The sequence below is a fragment of the Netta rufina genome, assembly GCF_964035555.1.
Source record: "Netta rufina genome assembly, chromosome: 10".
In the NCBI taxonomy this organism is placed as follows: Eukaryota; Metazoa; Chordata; class Aves; order Anseriformes; family Anatidae; genus Netta; species Netta rufina.
This window is the reverse complement of record NC_140133.1, coordinates 15982121-15999835: the sequence shown is the minus strand read 5'-3', so window position 1 is coordinate 15999835 and position 17715 is coordinate 15982121. Positions and strand designations below refer to the sequence as shown.

The window sequence follows — 17715 nt, the reverse complement described above, 5'->3', positions numbered from 1 at the left end:
AAAGCCTTGTAAGATTAAAAAAAACAAGTGTACAAGGATGCATTGAAGTAGCCACAATGTCGACTCTAAGAGCCACTCCACCCCAGGGCTGAAGACACGAAGAGACACCAACCGAGGCTCCTCACACCTGCCTCTGTGTGCTCGGCACCGACTGTGTGCTGTGTGGCTGTGACAAGCCCAGAGCTCCGTAGGGTGACCGGGACAGGAGTGTCACCAAGCCCTGGCAGCTGCTGCGATGGCCGGAAGCACAAATGCCACAGGGGGAAGCCAGAGGGGTGCGGGGGATCGGGCCTGGGGCTCTGCATACTGGCGAATGCTGAGTTTTCTGGTTTGGGTCTTGAAATGCAAGATTTTAACTTAAAACTGACATTTGAAGAGGGTGAAGGAAGAAAGAAAGCAAACCTAAGGTAAGGTAAATTGTGATGGTTTTCCAAAAGATGCTTCAAAAGTCCAACACCTCTCCAAAATTTGAACTCTCTTGGAACTTCAATGCCCGTGCTGCAACATCAGTGAAAAGAGAATAAATACGATGGCTTGGGGTTGTAAGTCGGATCCTGATGTTATTTTACCCTGATAGAACGACTGTGGGCACCGGTCAGCTTTCGGTCATGACAAGGCTCGTTGCAGCTTATCTCATTAACACCGCTCAACCGTAATCGGTGCGAAACAACCGCTCCGTGCCTCCAACCCCCTGCGCCCATTAAAGCTTTATGGCAGTGCGGTGAAGCCTCTGGAAACCACGAAGGCGGCGAGCCCGGGGCAGCACCCCGGGGTGCTGGCACACGGCGGCCTTGGGGCTGCGGCCGGGCCCTCCCCAAAGGGCTCGGCGCGACCCCAACGGCTGCTGGACTTTGGCCAAGCGGCTCCGGTGACGTTACCTCCGGCGGCGCCCGGAGATGGCCGTGGCGGCGGGGCCGGCCCTCAGGCCGCTCTCCCCTCGCCACAGCGAGCTGACAGGCCGGGCCCGGCCGCCATGGGAGGCCTCGGCCCCCGGCGTGCCGCCCCGCGGCCCTGGGGAGGGGGATTTGGGGTTTGGAAGCCCCCCAATGAGGGTTTGGGTGGGTGCAGGGCTCCCTCGCAGGTCAGCGCTCGGCCGAAGGCAAAGCAAAACAAAACGCGGAGCTGCTGAGGAAAAAAAAAAAAAAAAAAAAAAAAAAAGAGGAAGAAACGGCTCACGCGGTTTTCGTTCTTGTTTTAAATTACCATAACCCGAGCTGAAATTTCTGGCCTTTCCTCACTCACCGAAGTCACGTTTAAAGCTGAGCAACCCTTTCTCCGCTGAAATAGAAAGGCTGCTGAAGGGAAAAGCCCTCAGCTATCGGTATCAGTGCATTGCTTGTACGCAAAGAACAGGCCAACAGAAGCACGGAGCACCGCTTGAGAAGGGGCGGTTGGTTTGCATTTATTTTTGCTTTTTATTTTTTTTAAAGGAACACGCAGAAGCCCGGAGACTGCACCTCCGATTAACAAGCTGAGAAACGCATACTGCATCCTCAAACACTTTGATCAAATAGCAGCTTTCCCATGCCTCTGCAGCGAGGCTCTGAGATAGCCATCAGTTCCCCTTTCGCTCTGAATTTCAAGAGAAGCTGACAGCTCCCATCGCCCATCCACTAGTAAACGGCAGCTCAGGGACACACAGACAGCTCCTTGGGCCGTGCTGTTTTAAAAACATCTCCTTCCATTGTCAAAATTAGCACCAGTCACGCGTGCTTTTGGAGGATTTGTTTTTATTGTACGCTATTCTAAGTGATGCCTATAATTAAAGCCGGGTAAGTCCCTAACAGCTTTTAGTGGTTCACAAAATTCTTGACTTGAAACTACCATGTGGGAAACCAGCACTGATGTGTTTGTTTTCTTACCAACTGGAATTTATCCTTCCTTAGCCTTTGGTTTGGTCTATTCTCATCCTGGGACCAAGAGGGTAACTTTTACTTGGTTGTTTGTTCCACAAATAAACCGACCAGGACCAGGCCTTTTAATTCCAGTACTGCACAGCGTAGTAAGCTGTCTTCCTTCTGAGTTAGAGCGAGGACAAAGAGTCTGATCGCTAAGAAACCCCAGCAGCTGGGTGTCAGAGCAGGGCCGGGATGGAAGCAAGAGGCACGATGGAACATTCACACCGAGAGAAAACTGTGATGGCCCATCAGACGGCACACAACTGCTGAAAAAATGCACTGGGGTTTTAGGCTTTGCTATGTCACAGCATATATGCTGGCTATTTCCATCTTTGCATGTGTTTTTATTGTTTTCCAAGGACCAAAGGTTTCTGAGCGACTTTATACAGTAAACATTCGTAGGATTTCACCTTGAAGCAGACTGATGCGTTTGGCACAGCTAAATGACAAGTTGGAATGTGTATTCTGACAAATGCAGCAGGAATTTTACTTCTTGAAGTAAAAGCAGCCTGTTATAAAAGGCAAGGGAATGCTAAAATCATTTTCCTGGTCTAAATATTACAAAGGTTTTAAGTTCTGTTTTCTAGCAACTCCACTTAAAGTCATTTAAAAAAAAAAACACAACACAAACGAAGCAACATCATTTGATTCAAAATAACACTGAAATCAACAGTGAATATCCAAGTTCAGAGGCTTAAAATTAGCCCTGAAAGCTGTGAGGATGCTTCATGCACATCCAGCCACCTGCCTGAACACACAGATGGCTGTGGAGAGGCACACACTGCTGCCTGCTAGCTCGCAGCGCCGGCCTCCTGCAGGAAGGGCACCCAGCTCGGGGTGGCTTGCTGGACATCAGGAACCGAATTTCCAGGTCTTTGCTGCTGCAAAATCACCCAGGAGAAGAACAACTGGAAACGTGTTAACCACACCTTTCTACGTTCACTCACTGAACACAAACGTGAAGTATTTATACCATGTGTGATGCCATCACTGAGCACACGCATCCAGCACGGAGGAGTACTGCAGAACCTTAAGAAATAGCCCCCTCCTGAATGATGCTACAACCTGAAATGTTCTGTGTATCTTGCATTGCCATGAAAATACTTCTTCAGTTTGGCTGAAGGATTTTAACTTTAATTTACATTGCATTTTCACATCTGGTCTTGTGAAGTGAGGCAAATGCCACTCTGCCATTTCTCCTTCCATTGTCCACATTTTAGCATTCTGTTCTGTATTTTAAAATAAATGCATTTTATCAAGAACTGAGAGCTGGATTTGACATGCTCCCCAGCATCTCCACTACCAACACAGGTCCCACAGATCCTGGCATGCAAATGTCTTATTAAACTGGTGGGGAAAAAAAAAAAAATAAAAAAAAATGCAAAACACAACGTGCAACCTGACGCTGTGTGCACACATGGGGCAGGAGGTGTTGCAACGGGAGGGCAAGTGATGGCAAAATACACATAGGACAAAGGCAGTGACGACTAGGCTTCATTATCGGCACTGCACACGAACTAACTCATTTATCCTTTCTAAAAATTCAGCAATCTCAGACACCAATTTCACAATCACTTTGAGCTGGCTGGCGCAAGCTCGTCCTGCCACAGCAAAAAGTGTGCCTGCCCTCTCCCCCAATCCTGACCGCTCGGTTCGAGCCTTCCTACCATCTGCTCTCCTCCTAACAAAGAGCAAAACGATCAGTTCAGAGACCTGACAGCCCCACAAACCGCATGCCTTATTGTGCCAAACCTAGCAATTAACTGAGTGAGGACTAGCACGTATTAAAAAGCGACTTGATCGCATGGAAAGGGCTACAGGCAAGAGCAACTTTTAAACAGCTGGCAACAACAAAGAACCGGGTCGGGAGTTGCGGTAACGATTATTTTGACTAGATCCTAAAAGTTTTGAGGGATACGTAAAAATTTGGACTTCCAAGGAATTTCATCTGATTGATATCAAGACGGCACGAACTGGACTTGCTTACACTGCAGCCTGCTTAGATTTACATTTAGGACATTCTAAAATGATTTTGTTGTAAATATTTTGTTTCACAGAGATTGTTTGGTTACTGGTTACTATTATTATTCTTCCTGGAAGGAAGAGAATGACAGGCCTTGAGCCAGCACCAAACTTCTTGAAGTTGGTCAATTGACAACTCCTGTGTGGTTACTCGGAAAACCCACGGTGCTGCTCGGGGGGGAGGCACCGAACGAACCCTGCCATACGCTGTGACACCCTGAAAGCAACCTCAGCATACAGAGCAGCAGGATTATATAAAACATACTGCTACTGACTTGTCTCTGAAGTCTTGCGTGTCTTTTTTTCCCCCGAAGCTGGAAAGAAGCACCCTGAAGGAGCATCATGAATGACACTCCAGCCCTCCGGAACTGTGGGGCAAGGGGTTTGAAAATCAGCATGTTTTCATCTGGCACAGCTGCTGCTTTGGAGCACGTCTTATGTGCTGCAGAAAACACACGTACATCTGGCAAGATTTCCAGTTCTGGTGTTTTCTTTTCCAAACCAGAGTGCTTAGAGGTTTCTTGGGTTTTAGAAAAGCAGAACGAGTCCAAAACAAAATGGATTACATTTTATGTAATGAGCACAAATTGAGTACAAAGAACAACTTGACAGGCTTCTCGGTACGCAGTCAAGTGACAACATTTTATGCCTTAGCATCAACGCCACTTACACAGGGTGCTTGCCTCCATCAGAAATACAAAAAATAAATGCTACCCATATTGTATGTGTGTACACAGAGCAAAGACTGAAAATACCTTCTGTATAGACTTGTGCCTTTGTCACAGATTAGAAACAGAGAAAGACATTTGGTACATTAGATTTCAATTGTACAAGCACAGCTATTGTTCAGTGCTGCCACTTGGACAACTGGGACAGGGCAGAGGAAATAGCGAGCAGTCCAGGAGCTGGTCAGGGCTTTCAGTTCATCTTAAGTAGCTGTCAAGCATCCAGCTGCCCCAGCTACCTCCTCCTGATGACAAAAAAAGTGATGGGTATGGTCCTAAACGTCAGTACCCATCTTTGTTCTGAATATTGATCAATCCCATGGAAAGCTGTCTGGATAGAGAAAGGAACTGGTCACTACCAAAACTGTGACGCCATCTGTCACTCTCATTCTGTGACAACTGAGATGTGACCATCACACCTTGCAATACTACCCACATGTATGGGTTTATAACATTTCTGTGGCTATCAAAGCAGTCATCAGTATTTCCAGAAGCTGGCTTTCCTTTGACCTTACAGAGCAGGAGAGGGCCAACACGGCACACTTCCAGGCATATATATGGTTACGAGTGGCTCGTCACAGACTGTAAATCAAAACCAAACTGAAGAAAACAAGTCCCACGCCAATAACGAGAAGGGCCAGAGTGGTACTGTAAGGTTTCTCATTATGATCTAGACATACGGAAGAAATGAAAACAATTACTTCACTAAGCTCACCCTAATACAGCTGACAGTTATAAGAACACCAAAATGCTTAGCCTAACTCGAACAAAGCCTTAGCCATGTGGTAACAAAGGAGGCACAGCCAGGTTTCCTCTTAGCAAGGAGACAAGTCATGAACTCCACGTGAGTATCTACAGACGCTTACAAATAGCTGTTAAAACCATCCAGATACACCAAGCCAAACTTCTGATCAGCTCAAATGCAGCTCTACAAATAAAAGCACCAACACTGGAAAGCTTCAGACCCCAAGGTGCAAAGGCTTAAGGAAAGGGGTACATCATCCACCTAACCTGCAGGATTAGCTGCAATACAGCACAGAAGCGAGGGCTTCTGCTGGCTGCCAGATACGACGAACAGCTGCTTTGGAACCTGCAGGGTCACACGCAGAGGAGACAGCACAATGCAACTCCTGCCTGGAGGAGGAAGAATCTCCTACAGGGTAAAAACATTAGAGGATCATCTGGCTAAAAGGGAAGGCTTCCTTGGGGAAGCTACTATATTTAGAATTTTGAGTGAAAGATTTTCTGACAATCTTACCAAACGGGGAAGAAAAAACCAGTTATGTAGAAAGTGCTTTAACTCTCCTGGAGCCTTGTCCAATTGCATCCTTTAGAAACCAGCAGGAAGAGCGAGAGTTTCATACCGACAGTGACAACTCATTACTGGTGGAACAGAGAACAGGGAAGAGGAGTAGAGGCTCTTGATGCTGCTGCTTCTCTCTCTGGCACAACCTAGGGAAACTAGTTAGAATGCAGTTGTAATCTCTGTGGCCAGCAGCTCCCTCAGCCATCGCAGAATGTTTACGTGGGAGCAGAATAGGCGAGTTTATTGGGAGCTTATGTATTAGGCACTGATGGCTTCTCCTCCTGCATCATTTGGCTGTCGTTCAAAGGATTAAGCTGTTGCTCTGCTGCACAAGCAAAGGAACATCTATGTAAGTTATAGGGTAAACATCTCAATTTTCTACACGAGCAGTACCTCGGGATGTTGTTCCACGAACAGCAGATAACAGGGTTTGCTGTAGGTATTTTGGCTGTTACTGCTTGAAACAGATAACACCATCCAGTCAACAACAGTATCACACGCTTATGTACAATTTCATGGCATATTTATCTTCCTCATAGATTTTATTCATCAATACATTTATTTTCACTGTATACAAGGTGATACACACTCCCTCTTCTGGTAACATCTTAAGAAATCTAGTTTCTAGGCTTTGTGTATCAAATGTTAGATATTAAGTGTATCCACTTGGAGAACTGGTGGCCATTCCTCCTCCTGTTCTACTGCAAAAGCAGCGTGAAAGCTACACACATGCTACGCACCTCTAACTCTAAGAATTATTATTTAGATTATAGAAAAAAAGATTTTAAAAATACACTTAAGAAATCTAGAAAAGAAAAAGGAGGGTGTGGGAAGAAAACAAACATTAGACAACATACACACACACGTGCATTTATTCATTTCCCTCCTTGATGGTCAGTACCTCATAGACCTGGGAGAAGTGTCCCAAGTAAAAACTGTTGCTTTTTTTTTCCTCCACCAAACCACACCAAATCTGAGAGTGCGATTACACAAATCACACTAGTACACATTGCTGCCAAAACATTAAGAGAAAAAATACTGAAAAAGCTTCTGTTTCCTCTTGTTAAACGTCTCCCGTTTTCTTCTCCCTTCTTCCACTTTTTCCCTCAATACAGAGTAATGAACTCAGCAATCTACCTACTTCGTGCTCCCATCTATGAGGTCATTTTCCCCTACTTTCCTTACTTAGCTTCCTCTTTATTGTCTCCATCTATTTCTTTTTAACTATGTTTTACTTCGGCTCTTTGTTTTACATTTCCCTTTTTAGCAATTCCCCTGTGTTCTCTCCTTCCCCCCCCTCGGACACACGCCCCCAGACTGCACACCACTTCGTTGTAGCTGCAGGGAGAGCTCTGCCAAGCTGCAATCCTCCTGCCCGTGCTGCCTGGCCACTGCCACCACGGCCCCTTTGCGCCCTCAGGCAGGTGCTGCACAGCTCCCAGCCCTCCTCCAGCATCACGGCTGGATGCTGGGAGCAGTGGTGGCTTGGCAAAAAATTAACCTGACCGATGGGTCCTGCTGAGATTACCTATCTGCCACCCGTAGCTGTGCTCGCAGAGAAAAAGAGGCTAAGTGCAAATCCCCTCTCTTCCGAACGTGGCAGTTGTTTGAGAGGTGGGTGGTGGGATGAGAGGTACAATCTGTGCAATGTGAAACTAGGTGCTGTCATGAAAAAAAAAAAAAAAAAGATTAACTATATTATTTATGACAGTTCAATACTCCACACTGTTTTACGAGCTTCCCAGAACACTCCTCCCTGGAATTAGGAAGAGCTGTGGTGTTCATCTGAGGTTTGCAATTCTTGGAATCATCTCCTCACTGCATGAGAACACAAACTTCTCCCTCAAAATAAACGGGGAAGTCCTAATAAATAAGTAAGTGCTTTGCATGCGGTTGGCTTTTGAAATTAAACTACTACTAGCCCCGCTCCACCCCCAGCACCCAGTTCGCATCTCGATGGCTATGACACATTCCCAGCTCTCCCCCATGACAGCAGAAATCCTGCTTTTAAAAACCGATCCAGGCTCCTTTCAGCTCCCTAGCTCCTAAACAGGTTGCAGCTTCATTCTTCTGTGCTCAGCTCAGGGCTCCGTGCCAAGCCCTGCGTGCCCATGGCCTGCCCTCGCAATGCATGCCACCTCCTCTGGCCGAGCTCCAGCTTGAAGGAGTGGCTTAGGCGCTAGAAAGAGCCCTTTTAGCTGGGCAGGAAACCTTCCAAGGATGTGGAGCATGTAAACCGATGCAGAATTGCCTTCTCTGCATCTGCAGAAAGTCTGAACTAGTTCTGAGGGCTGTGTTCTGCTCCACGGGCCAAATGAATTTTGAATGATGCAACTTAGCATTGAATTTTAGGTGTGTTATTTCTCATTTTGGATCACTTTTAACCATAAGCCTAACGCGACTATTCCAGCTGGCTTCTTCCAAGGTGAAACTGAAGTCAAATACACTCAACAGCTGCTTTATGAGAACTACTTGTTTTCTTCAGATCTTACTAAATCTGTCTATCAATACACTAACCTGGTCCCTCTCGCTGAGCAAATACTTTTGTACAGCAGCAGCGAACACGGCCGTGCTTCCTCTTTTCCCACAAAGATAACTATCTTTATTCTCTTTCTTTCCGCTTGTTCTCCCCGTGCTGATGTCTACCTTGAAAAGGGAGCAGTCTGCCTCAGTCCCTGCATCCTTGGCAAGGTAATTGTTACAAAGGAGCAGGGTTCCCATGTAACACTTGTATAATTATCTATGTTAGCCTCGTTTAACGTACTTCAGCCTTTCAGTGAGAACAGAATAGCAAAGATATTCTCTGTCCAGCCAGTAATAAAACACAAAGATTTCTGCATGTAGGCCTTCTGCTGTGGCAGAACAGCAGGAAATTTGGTTCATGCTAACCGAAGGTAAGAAAAGCCAAAAGCACACCAGAGCATTTTAAAGTTCACAGTATTTCAGCACATGTGGTGCTGTAGACAGAATGAGTTACATCCTAAGTGGTAAACTGAACAAATTTCTTTAAATCTGAAGCTGAACACCATAATTTTCGCGTTTATTGATACTTATTGCTTTACATCTTCAGCTCTACAAATCTAGGTGCCAACAAAAAAAAAAAAGGAAGTTTTAAGAGAAAAGTGCCATCAACTTCTTAAACTCCCTCTGTTTTCATGTAATCAAACAAGACCACAGCCATTATGCCTGCACAAATAGCTTGCTGCACACGAACTGCCTGCAATGGTACAATTAACCACAGGGCATAACTTCTTTACTCCTGAAAACCTGTGTGGCAGAAGTGCTAGTGATTTGAAATCCCAACTCACACATTCAGCATTCAGCAAAGGTTTGGGGGTACATATTGCAAACCCCAAACATATTTACAATCTCTTTCCAGGTGGAAACACTTTCTTATTTAATGATGCATTAATTTTAAATTAGTAAATAATCAATTGAAACAGTTTTCTGGGATGAATCCTGTACTGACCTCTGAGCCCATTCCTCTCTGGGAATACGCCAAGACAACTCTTGCAAAAGTTAGAGAATTTCACCTATCCCTGCCAAGAAATTAAACTAGTTGCTGCTGGACCCAGAGACTCAGATTCAACTGCTGGAATTTAGACTGTGTGAACTGCTGCAAGAGGGCTCCGTGTTTGAACAGAAGCTGATGAAGCTGCCAATGATAATTTGTTAAATCATATACATTAACTCAGGCTATAATACGCCAAATGCCACCTGTGCGTATTTGGCAATATGCTTGGCAGATTGCTCCAGCACATCTGTGAAACAACCAGATAATATCAAACTTTTATTTTGGCTACTAGACTACTGTAGAAGATTACCGATACCCATGAAGATTCCTATAATTTATATCAAGCATTTTCATACTGCTTTAAAAGTCATTAGTGAACACTGGACACTTATTTACTGAAACAAATTACTTGCTGCCAAAAAGCATGCAAACCATAATGAAGGCTTATCTTTCCAAAACACAGATGAGCTCCTGCAATCTCCTACAATAAAAAAGAAAAAACAATACAAACCCCACCAAACAACACCCCCCCACACCCCGATCCTCAGGTCCAATGGCTTTGGAACAGGATTCAGTACATTCCTTTCTTTTCATATCTACATCAAACGCTGCCTTGTACAGACACTTTATCTTTGATTGTAGTACTTGCTAGATAGTCTCTCTATACTTCTCTAAACATGCAGCATCTGCAGAACTTCAAAAAAAATTAAATTATTAAATACTCATGTCAGATTTCCAGAACAATTAGCTGCTGCCAAATTTGAGATAACAAAAAAAGGGTAGGACAAATTTATATTCAATTCACACTGTGTCAAAAGAAACCAAGTGCATTATGCTGCAGAGCCTTTAATACTTAAATTAGTTGTGATATAACATCTGAAAAACAACAGACAATTATCAGGGATAGTAAACGGATCACTTATCCCAATTAATATCACAACAACTATCACCCTCTGAACGCAAGCACTTAACACTCCCCTCACCACCACCCCCAAAAACAAAACAAAATAAAAAAAAACACCACTACTTATGACAAGCCATATCAGTAAGCCTGCTAACTAAGGGTGGGTGTGAGAACTGGTCGAGGGAGGAAGGAATACGGTTATACAACCAGAGGTACACACAGATGAAAGATTTGTGTGAGACTTTACAATGATTTTCTGGATCCAAGCATGTGAACGTCTGTCCCTACTGCCAGGATCTGCCCTGTTCCTCTCTCCAGGCTGAGAATAAAAACTGGGTGCTGATCTTCTCTATTCCAGTCCCACCACCTCCTAGACAGCTCAGGTGTGCAAATCCATGTCGTTACTCCTTCAGGTTTAAATGTGCCCTGAGCAGAAACTCCAATGCTTAGGAGTTTCCCCTTGGCTCACAGAGCAGCAGAAAGCAATGCTCAGGTAGGTGCTCACCTTTGTTACTGCATGCCAAACCTATGAAAGTTAATCAAAACATTGGGCATAGCTCTTTAATGACTCAACAACCTGACACACTGTAATGGTCTCTTTCCAGTGCTCGCTGAATTAATGGTTTCCACAATCACCGCATGACTCACAAGCGCTATCAGCTTATGTTTCACAGGTAGCCTTCCTTATGTTTTCCTACAGATTGCTGGGAAGTTATAACCCCACTTCATGTTTACAGAAGCCAAAGCACAAGTGAACCAAGAAACTCTGCAGAAGAAGGAAGAAATAAAAGGAAAAATCAGAGGGAAGGAAACCCGTATCTCTAAACTGATGCTCCATCCACACCAGCGAGCTATCTCCTCGCTCCTCTGAGCCACACACCAGCACGGATGGTGAAGAGAAGCAGCTGTTTCCAGACGAGAAGCTGATAACCACAGGGAGACATGATAAACCCGTGGAACGGCTGAAATACCAGTGAAAGGTCATACGGCCCCAAAAACATGTCGCTTCAGGGTTTCCATGAGCTACCTGAAATAGCTGTAGCAATGGCTTCCACAAAGAGCAACGTTTTGCTGTAATACAGCAACCATCTACATAAAGAGAATGGCTTTTAATGGGAAAAAGAGAGAAGAAACAAAAGGAACACATTTGGTCCTACCACAGACATATCCTGCTAGCTGCCAAGGAGGTATTCCAGACAAGTATGAGGGTGAGCAATTTGACAGACAGCAAAGTCATGTTTACTCTAAGAATTAACATAGGACGAGTGGAAACTGTGCATGCACTCCAGAAACACACCCAATTTAAATACAGAAGGAGAGAATATGCTGCATGGAAGGTGGAGAGGCTGGCACCCAGCCTGACAAGTGCAACTGGAGAAAAACACTGTGTTTTTTCAGAAGAGGACAGCATGATAAGGGATCTCAGGTGCTTCGCCCATAGGACGGAAAGCCTGCAGGTTATAGCTTTGTCAGTCCTCCACCTTTGATTGATCTTGACTCATCCAAGGAAGATGCTGATACCACAAAAATGCAGCCATTCAAAAAGCAGCAGCAAGAATACTGGCAGTAAAGTCCTGAAATCATCTGTTCAGTCCCGCGGATGAAGCAGCTGAGGTCTGACAGAGTGATGATTTGTTCTGAAAAGCCGGCCAGCCCCTCCTCGGCTGGCTCCCCTGCCCTGCTACCGCCCTACAGCAAGAGGGGAAAGCAATTTGAGCATGCTGGCAGGCAGCTGTTGTACACAGACCAGGAGAAATCTAGCTCTATGTACTTAAAAACAGGCTGTTTACAGTGTAGGCAATTATATTTAATAATGGCCCATCCATATCGAAGGAATATCAGAAGTGGACTTCAGATAATCCTTTGGATCAGATTGCTTTTAAAAACTGCTGACAGGTTTTGACCACTACACAGAGTGTTGTGCATACCAAACACCACACAATTTCACAAATCAATGATAGCATAAATCCATAGTACAGAATAAGTTGTTAAAATGGCAATTCATACTCCAAACATCTACTTCGATTGCCTCAAGCGAAATTTAATTTTAAATTAGTATCTCTTGTAGCTGCATTAAAAAACATGAAATATAAAAGCGTGTTTTATACAAATATATGTGACTTGTATCAGTAAAGTATTTTACTGAACAGGTAAAATATTCTGATAAATACATTTACATTTAAACTATTTCTGACTGCGCGTTCTCTAGAAAAAAAGCGAACTATCAAATGTCCTGCAATGCACTTTCAGCCTACCTAAGCAGTTTATCACAAATATGCTTTGGAAGAAATTAATTAGCTCATTAGGCTTAGTTAATAGTTTGTTTACCATTCCTTTGACATAAGTGACATTTTAACAGAGAATATTCTAATTCAGAAAACCCCATGTGACAGATTTTAAAGAACACCAAGTACAAGCAACACATACCACTGCAAACTGTAGAATATTTTAAGAGATTACCATTTCTCTGGTAACAATTTAAAATAACTTCTGAAGACTGAGAACGTTACAGAAAGGTACAGCTTCAGTGATGCACTGTAATTTTTGAGAACACGCTAAAAGAAATCGCTCCTTTTTAAACCTCTGAAATAAAGCCACAGACGAAGACCTCGCTCAGGGAAAACAGACTCTGGTGAATCCAATTTTTTTTTTTTCCCCCTCTTGGTATCATATTGTACTATTTCTTTTAGGAGAACTGTTATGTTTTGAGCACTTGAGTAATTTCCTAACTCCTGAGTAATTCGGTATACTGAGCAAAAGACTCCACTGCTGAGGTAATCAATCACCTCTCCTATTACCAGCTTTCACATTCGGTCTGGTAAAACGAGGGCCAAGCGTGTTTCGAGAATGTGAAGACTGATAAAAAAGGAGACAAGATTGATAGCTCTATACAAAATCAAAGTCAGCCCTCTTACCTTTTTAAGGCTATTAGTTTGGCAAACTAAGGTCTTTTAATAATTTACACCCCACCCAAGCCTGTTTTTCTCATCAGATTGGCTCCTCCCATTTCCTCTGCAAGCTGCAGCACTTGTTTAGCGTCTTCATTGTTCAGAATGGGCTTAAGAAATACTAAGAATAACCTTGTCATTTCCATCCCTTCCTTCTACACTTCTAAGTATCAATCTGCCATTAATAGGTTTACTTTTGAGAAACCTTACTACTTAGAGATCGTGCTCCTACAATGTGATATAGAATAGGAACATCACGTTAGTATTTCTTCTTTAATCTTTTAGAAATGTGTTCTACACCTTCACTTTGTAGTTTCCTCTTCACTCTGTTCCTTTCAAATTGCAAGTATTGCTTACAGAAGGGTTTGAATTAGAATAAAATAAACCTCTTGTAACGTGTTTACCACCGATACAAGCAGCATTACAGCACCCAGCCTGGCCACGGCCATGGCCAAGGAGCGATGCTGTGCCTGTTCAGTTCTTGAACTCTTTCTTCAATCTGCCCACAAGGTTGTCATGCCTGCAGCTGCAATACTGGCTCCTAGAGCATGGATACCCCCTTACAAAGATGGGTGGTTGGAGATCAACTCATTTCAGAAAGTCAGCCCAAAGAATCTGCAGATGCCAGCAGCTCTCCATCAGTACCAACCTGCGCCAGCCCTGTACTCCTGACCTTGAGACGGAAGACTCAATATGCCAGCACTCAGAACTGGGTACCGTCCAGTCCTCCCCCGTACATTTATTTTTAACTGTCAGAATCAATTTAATATGATATTTTAGAAGGACTTATTGGACATCCCAAACTGATACTCAGTGACAGGTGAGGAATCACACTGGCAAGGACTGGACTTACTCTCAGCTGATACAAAGGCTTAGAGCACCCAGAGTTAGAAAAGCATGTTGCCTTCTGTTCTCCTGGCTCCCTGCAGCCCTGGAGACAAGTTTTTGTTATTATTATTATTATTTTTAATATTTTATTTTATTTTATTACTACTGCCATCCATAGATGACAAGCAAACCAGTAAGAATTGTATCACAACACCTATCGGATTCTTCTCCGAGTCACTCTGTGCAACATGACTGCAGAAATCCAGCAGAAAGGCTAGGGACATAAGCCACATGGCATCGTAACACAAAAACCAAGGAGAGGTGGAAAGGAATAAGCAGCGCACCCTCTGCACAGCACAGGAAGACTCTTTCCCAGTCTCTAGGAAGCAGCAGGAGCAAGTACATCTCTTGCCAAAGGGCTGGAGTATTTAAGATGCAAGAAAAGTTATGCCTTGCTCTGAGCTCTGGGAGAGGCTTCCCACCCATATCCAGCATCCTCTATTCTTTTAAGCAGCAAGACAAGCTTGGAAAAAAGGGAACTCGCACAAACAGACACACACAGAGGGAGGAGGGAGTAGTTCAGAAGAATATGTGTCTATCTTTTGTTTCCTAACCAAGTGCCAATACATCTCCTCGATTTCTCCAGAAACAAAAAGCTGAACACCAAGAACCTCCTATTCAAATATTGACACGAAGATGTGTGATATTAATTTCTACTAGGCTTGAGAGGTGTATGGAAAAGAAGAACTGCCTACCTCCCCCGGTTACATTCTGTAGGAAGTGAGAGAACACTTGAACTTGCATAGTACTTCACGTTTTGTCAGTCCTCTGTAAACATTGGCTAGCACCAACCAACATGAGAGCTTCCTAGCACAGTTTATATACAAAACCATCTGACCATTAAAACAAATACAGATTGATACTTCTGAAAATAAATAAATAAGCTTACTGCTCCTTTGGAAACGTATTATGTTATAGGGCAGAATTTGTAAGCTTAGCTTTTAGCTAAGTTCACACTGCAACAGAACCTCGTGTAAAAATAATCAGTGTAAATTGACATGGAGAAATGACACACTCAAACACAAGCACACTGCACAAACCATCTGTGAAATACACTATATATGCCATTTCAAAATTGAACTGCAGGCTTGCAGTGTTTCAAGACATTAAAAAATTAAAAAGGAACAAGATCTTCACGTAACTGCATTACAATGTATATAAAATGATTAAACACAGGTTATGTTCTTTGACATTATTTATAATGTAATGATCCATGTACCATCAATTTAAAAAAAAAATTGCCAGGCTTAATCCTGATTTAACCTCACCCTTAATTATTAAAAATAGTTAAGCACTTACCATAATGTGATTGAAATGCCTGTGGTTTTACGACCTGATTACAGTGGTTACACATCACCAAATAGAAATCATCATGAGCCGGGCAAAGACCAAATATTGGCATATCTAAAAACAAAAAGACAAAATGGCATATCTCTCAGCTGCTTACAATTATTGAAGAACAGTTTAATTACATAGCCATGACACTAGTGTTGAATCATAATTTTAATACATTTGTTTAAAATTTGAAAATGAGAAAAAAGCATATAATGCAATGGATAATTTTGTGCTGGAGTATTACAAAAGCAAAAATCTTCCTACAGAGATAAATGTAAAATAAGCGATTATTTGTAGAAAACATTTATTAGAAATCTAATTTAGGACTTATTATTTTATACCAGATGTAAGAACGGAATAAAAGACTGACTTCAAATGACAGACACAACATAAGAGAGGATGTGTGCTGAAACGGGTTTGGATTTTATTCCAATTTCATTAAATGAGTTCTAAAATGAAGTTTATTTTCTATTTATTTATTTTTTAACCATTTTAGATGAACAGTCATTTACCAGGCAGTATTACATGCCTAATGGTTTTATTTGTTTAACAGTGCATTATAGTCCAGCCATCTGCTGCCAGAGATCTGTGTAACAGCTATATGAGAGAGAAATAGAGAGATAACAGTATGTCAGAGCATGTGTGGATTTTGGAGATAACACACATACTTGCAGACTTTTACTAATAAAAAGAAAATTCTGCAATGTTGTTTTTAAGAATACAGTTTGTTTAGAGTACAGTTTAACATTTAAAACTGCATTCATAGATTACCGAGGCATTATGTACAACATTTACTATAAAACTTAAAGGTCTAATGCATTAATACAAGTAAATATTATTCACTAGAAGACCAAAAAAAGGAAACTGCACACATAATAGTGTATAAATTCATTATTGCCAAAGAGCATGGCTAAGATCTACAGCACTATTTAATTAAGACCAATGTAATAAAACTTATTTTCTTCTAAGAATACTCAGCAATTTATAAGTTAACAGTAAGTTAGAAATTAAGAAAGTTAAATTTATGCACCTGTGTGCTAAAGCTGACCCCAGAGTTTCGTTTTAAAGTTATTGTCTATGTGCATTTTTAGCAACATACTACATTTGATAAGAAAAATATCTTTGTTCATGAATGAAAGAGTAATCATTAAGTAACTGGAGTAGGACACATTTTAAGAATGAATGTGACACAACCCAAGGTAAACAACGGCAGCACAATGCTGTCATCCCTGCAGAGCCCCCCTGACTCCACTTTGTTTCTCGCAGACAAAAGAATGCATCCACACTGAACAGCTTCCAGAACTAAGGGCTCCCTTTGTGATAAGCATTTTCCTCAAAAAAGAAAAAAAGAAAAAAAAAAAAGTAATTACTTCTCTTTAAAAAAATAAAGAGGTCTCCCAGGTTTTCCAAGAACCTTATTAGCACTATATTACAATTAAATACCATACCTGTAGTAACAGCTGCAACCAGATTTTGCATTTGGGCCCAAATACAATGACCATGGACATCTTAAGTGGCTGTGACAGATGACAGCTATGCTTATCTAAATCACAGGCACTTCTCAAGCAATTGTGGTTACATTAAAAAAAAGTTATAAACTGATTTGCACTTCATTGAGTACTGAGTCTTCCATTGTTTTTTCATTTGTATGATATTTTTGCAGAGAGAAATGGTTCAAGACCTCAGGCACACCTATCTTACTGCTAACTAGGCAAAACCCTGTAAGCAGCCCGCAGGAGAAAATGAGATAGGAACAGCAAACTTCTGTTTCTCAATGTCTACTTTCTGTGATTTAACATTAAGCTGGTTAAGGAAAATATGTGTGTATAAACCTAACTGCCTTTGGTTAATACTGCATTCAGGAGTTCTTTGGGTACGCCTGCATGAAAGTTTCCACAAATACTCCATGGTCACTTCCATCTGACTCCTAATACGCCGTGATGAATGGGACAATAACAGTGTACACTGCTTGCTATTTACATTGGTAATAGCACACAGACAGGCTACTACTGTATAATATCTAACGAACTGTAAATCCACGCCCTGTAACCTGCTCCCATAACCAAGCCTTTTCAGACAACACTGAACTCAGCCTCTACACCAGCTCGTACAGAACGCAAGGCTGGGGGAATAAAACCTCTAACCCAAGAGAAGGATTTCCTACTGCTGTGCATC

General features: G+C 42.5%; 1 protein-coding gene across 3 annotated transcripts in view; it reads right to left on the bottom strand.

The window, feature by feature from the left end:
* ATXN7 (ataxin 7) overlaps window positions 1-17715 on the bottom strand; it is an 82335-nt gene that overhangs the window by 21127 nt on the left and 43493 nt on the right. For all 3 annotated transcript variants that reach the window (XM_084293030.1, XM_084293029.1, XM_084293031.1), the window contains one exon: window positions 15505-15609. In XM_084293030.1, the coding sequence (XP_084149156.1) occupies window positions 15505-15609 (105 nt within the window). The remainder of the gene's footprint in view (window positions 1-15504; window positions 15610-17715) is intronic.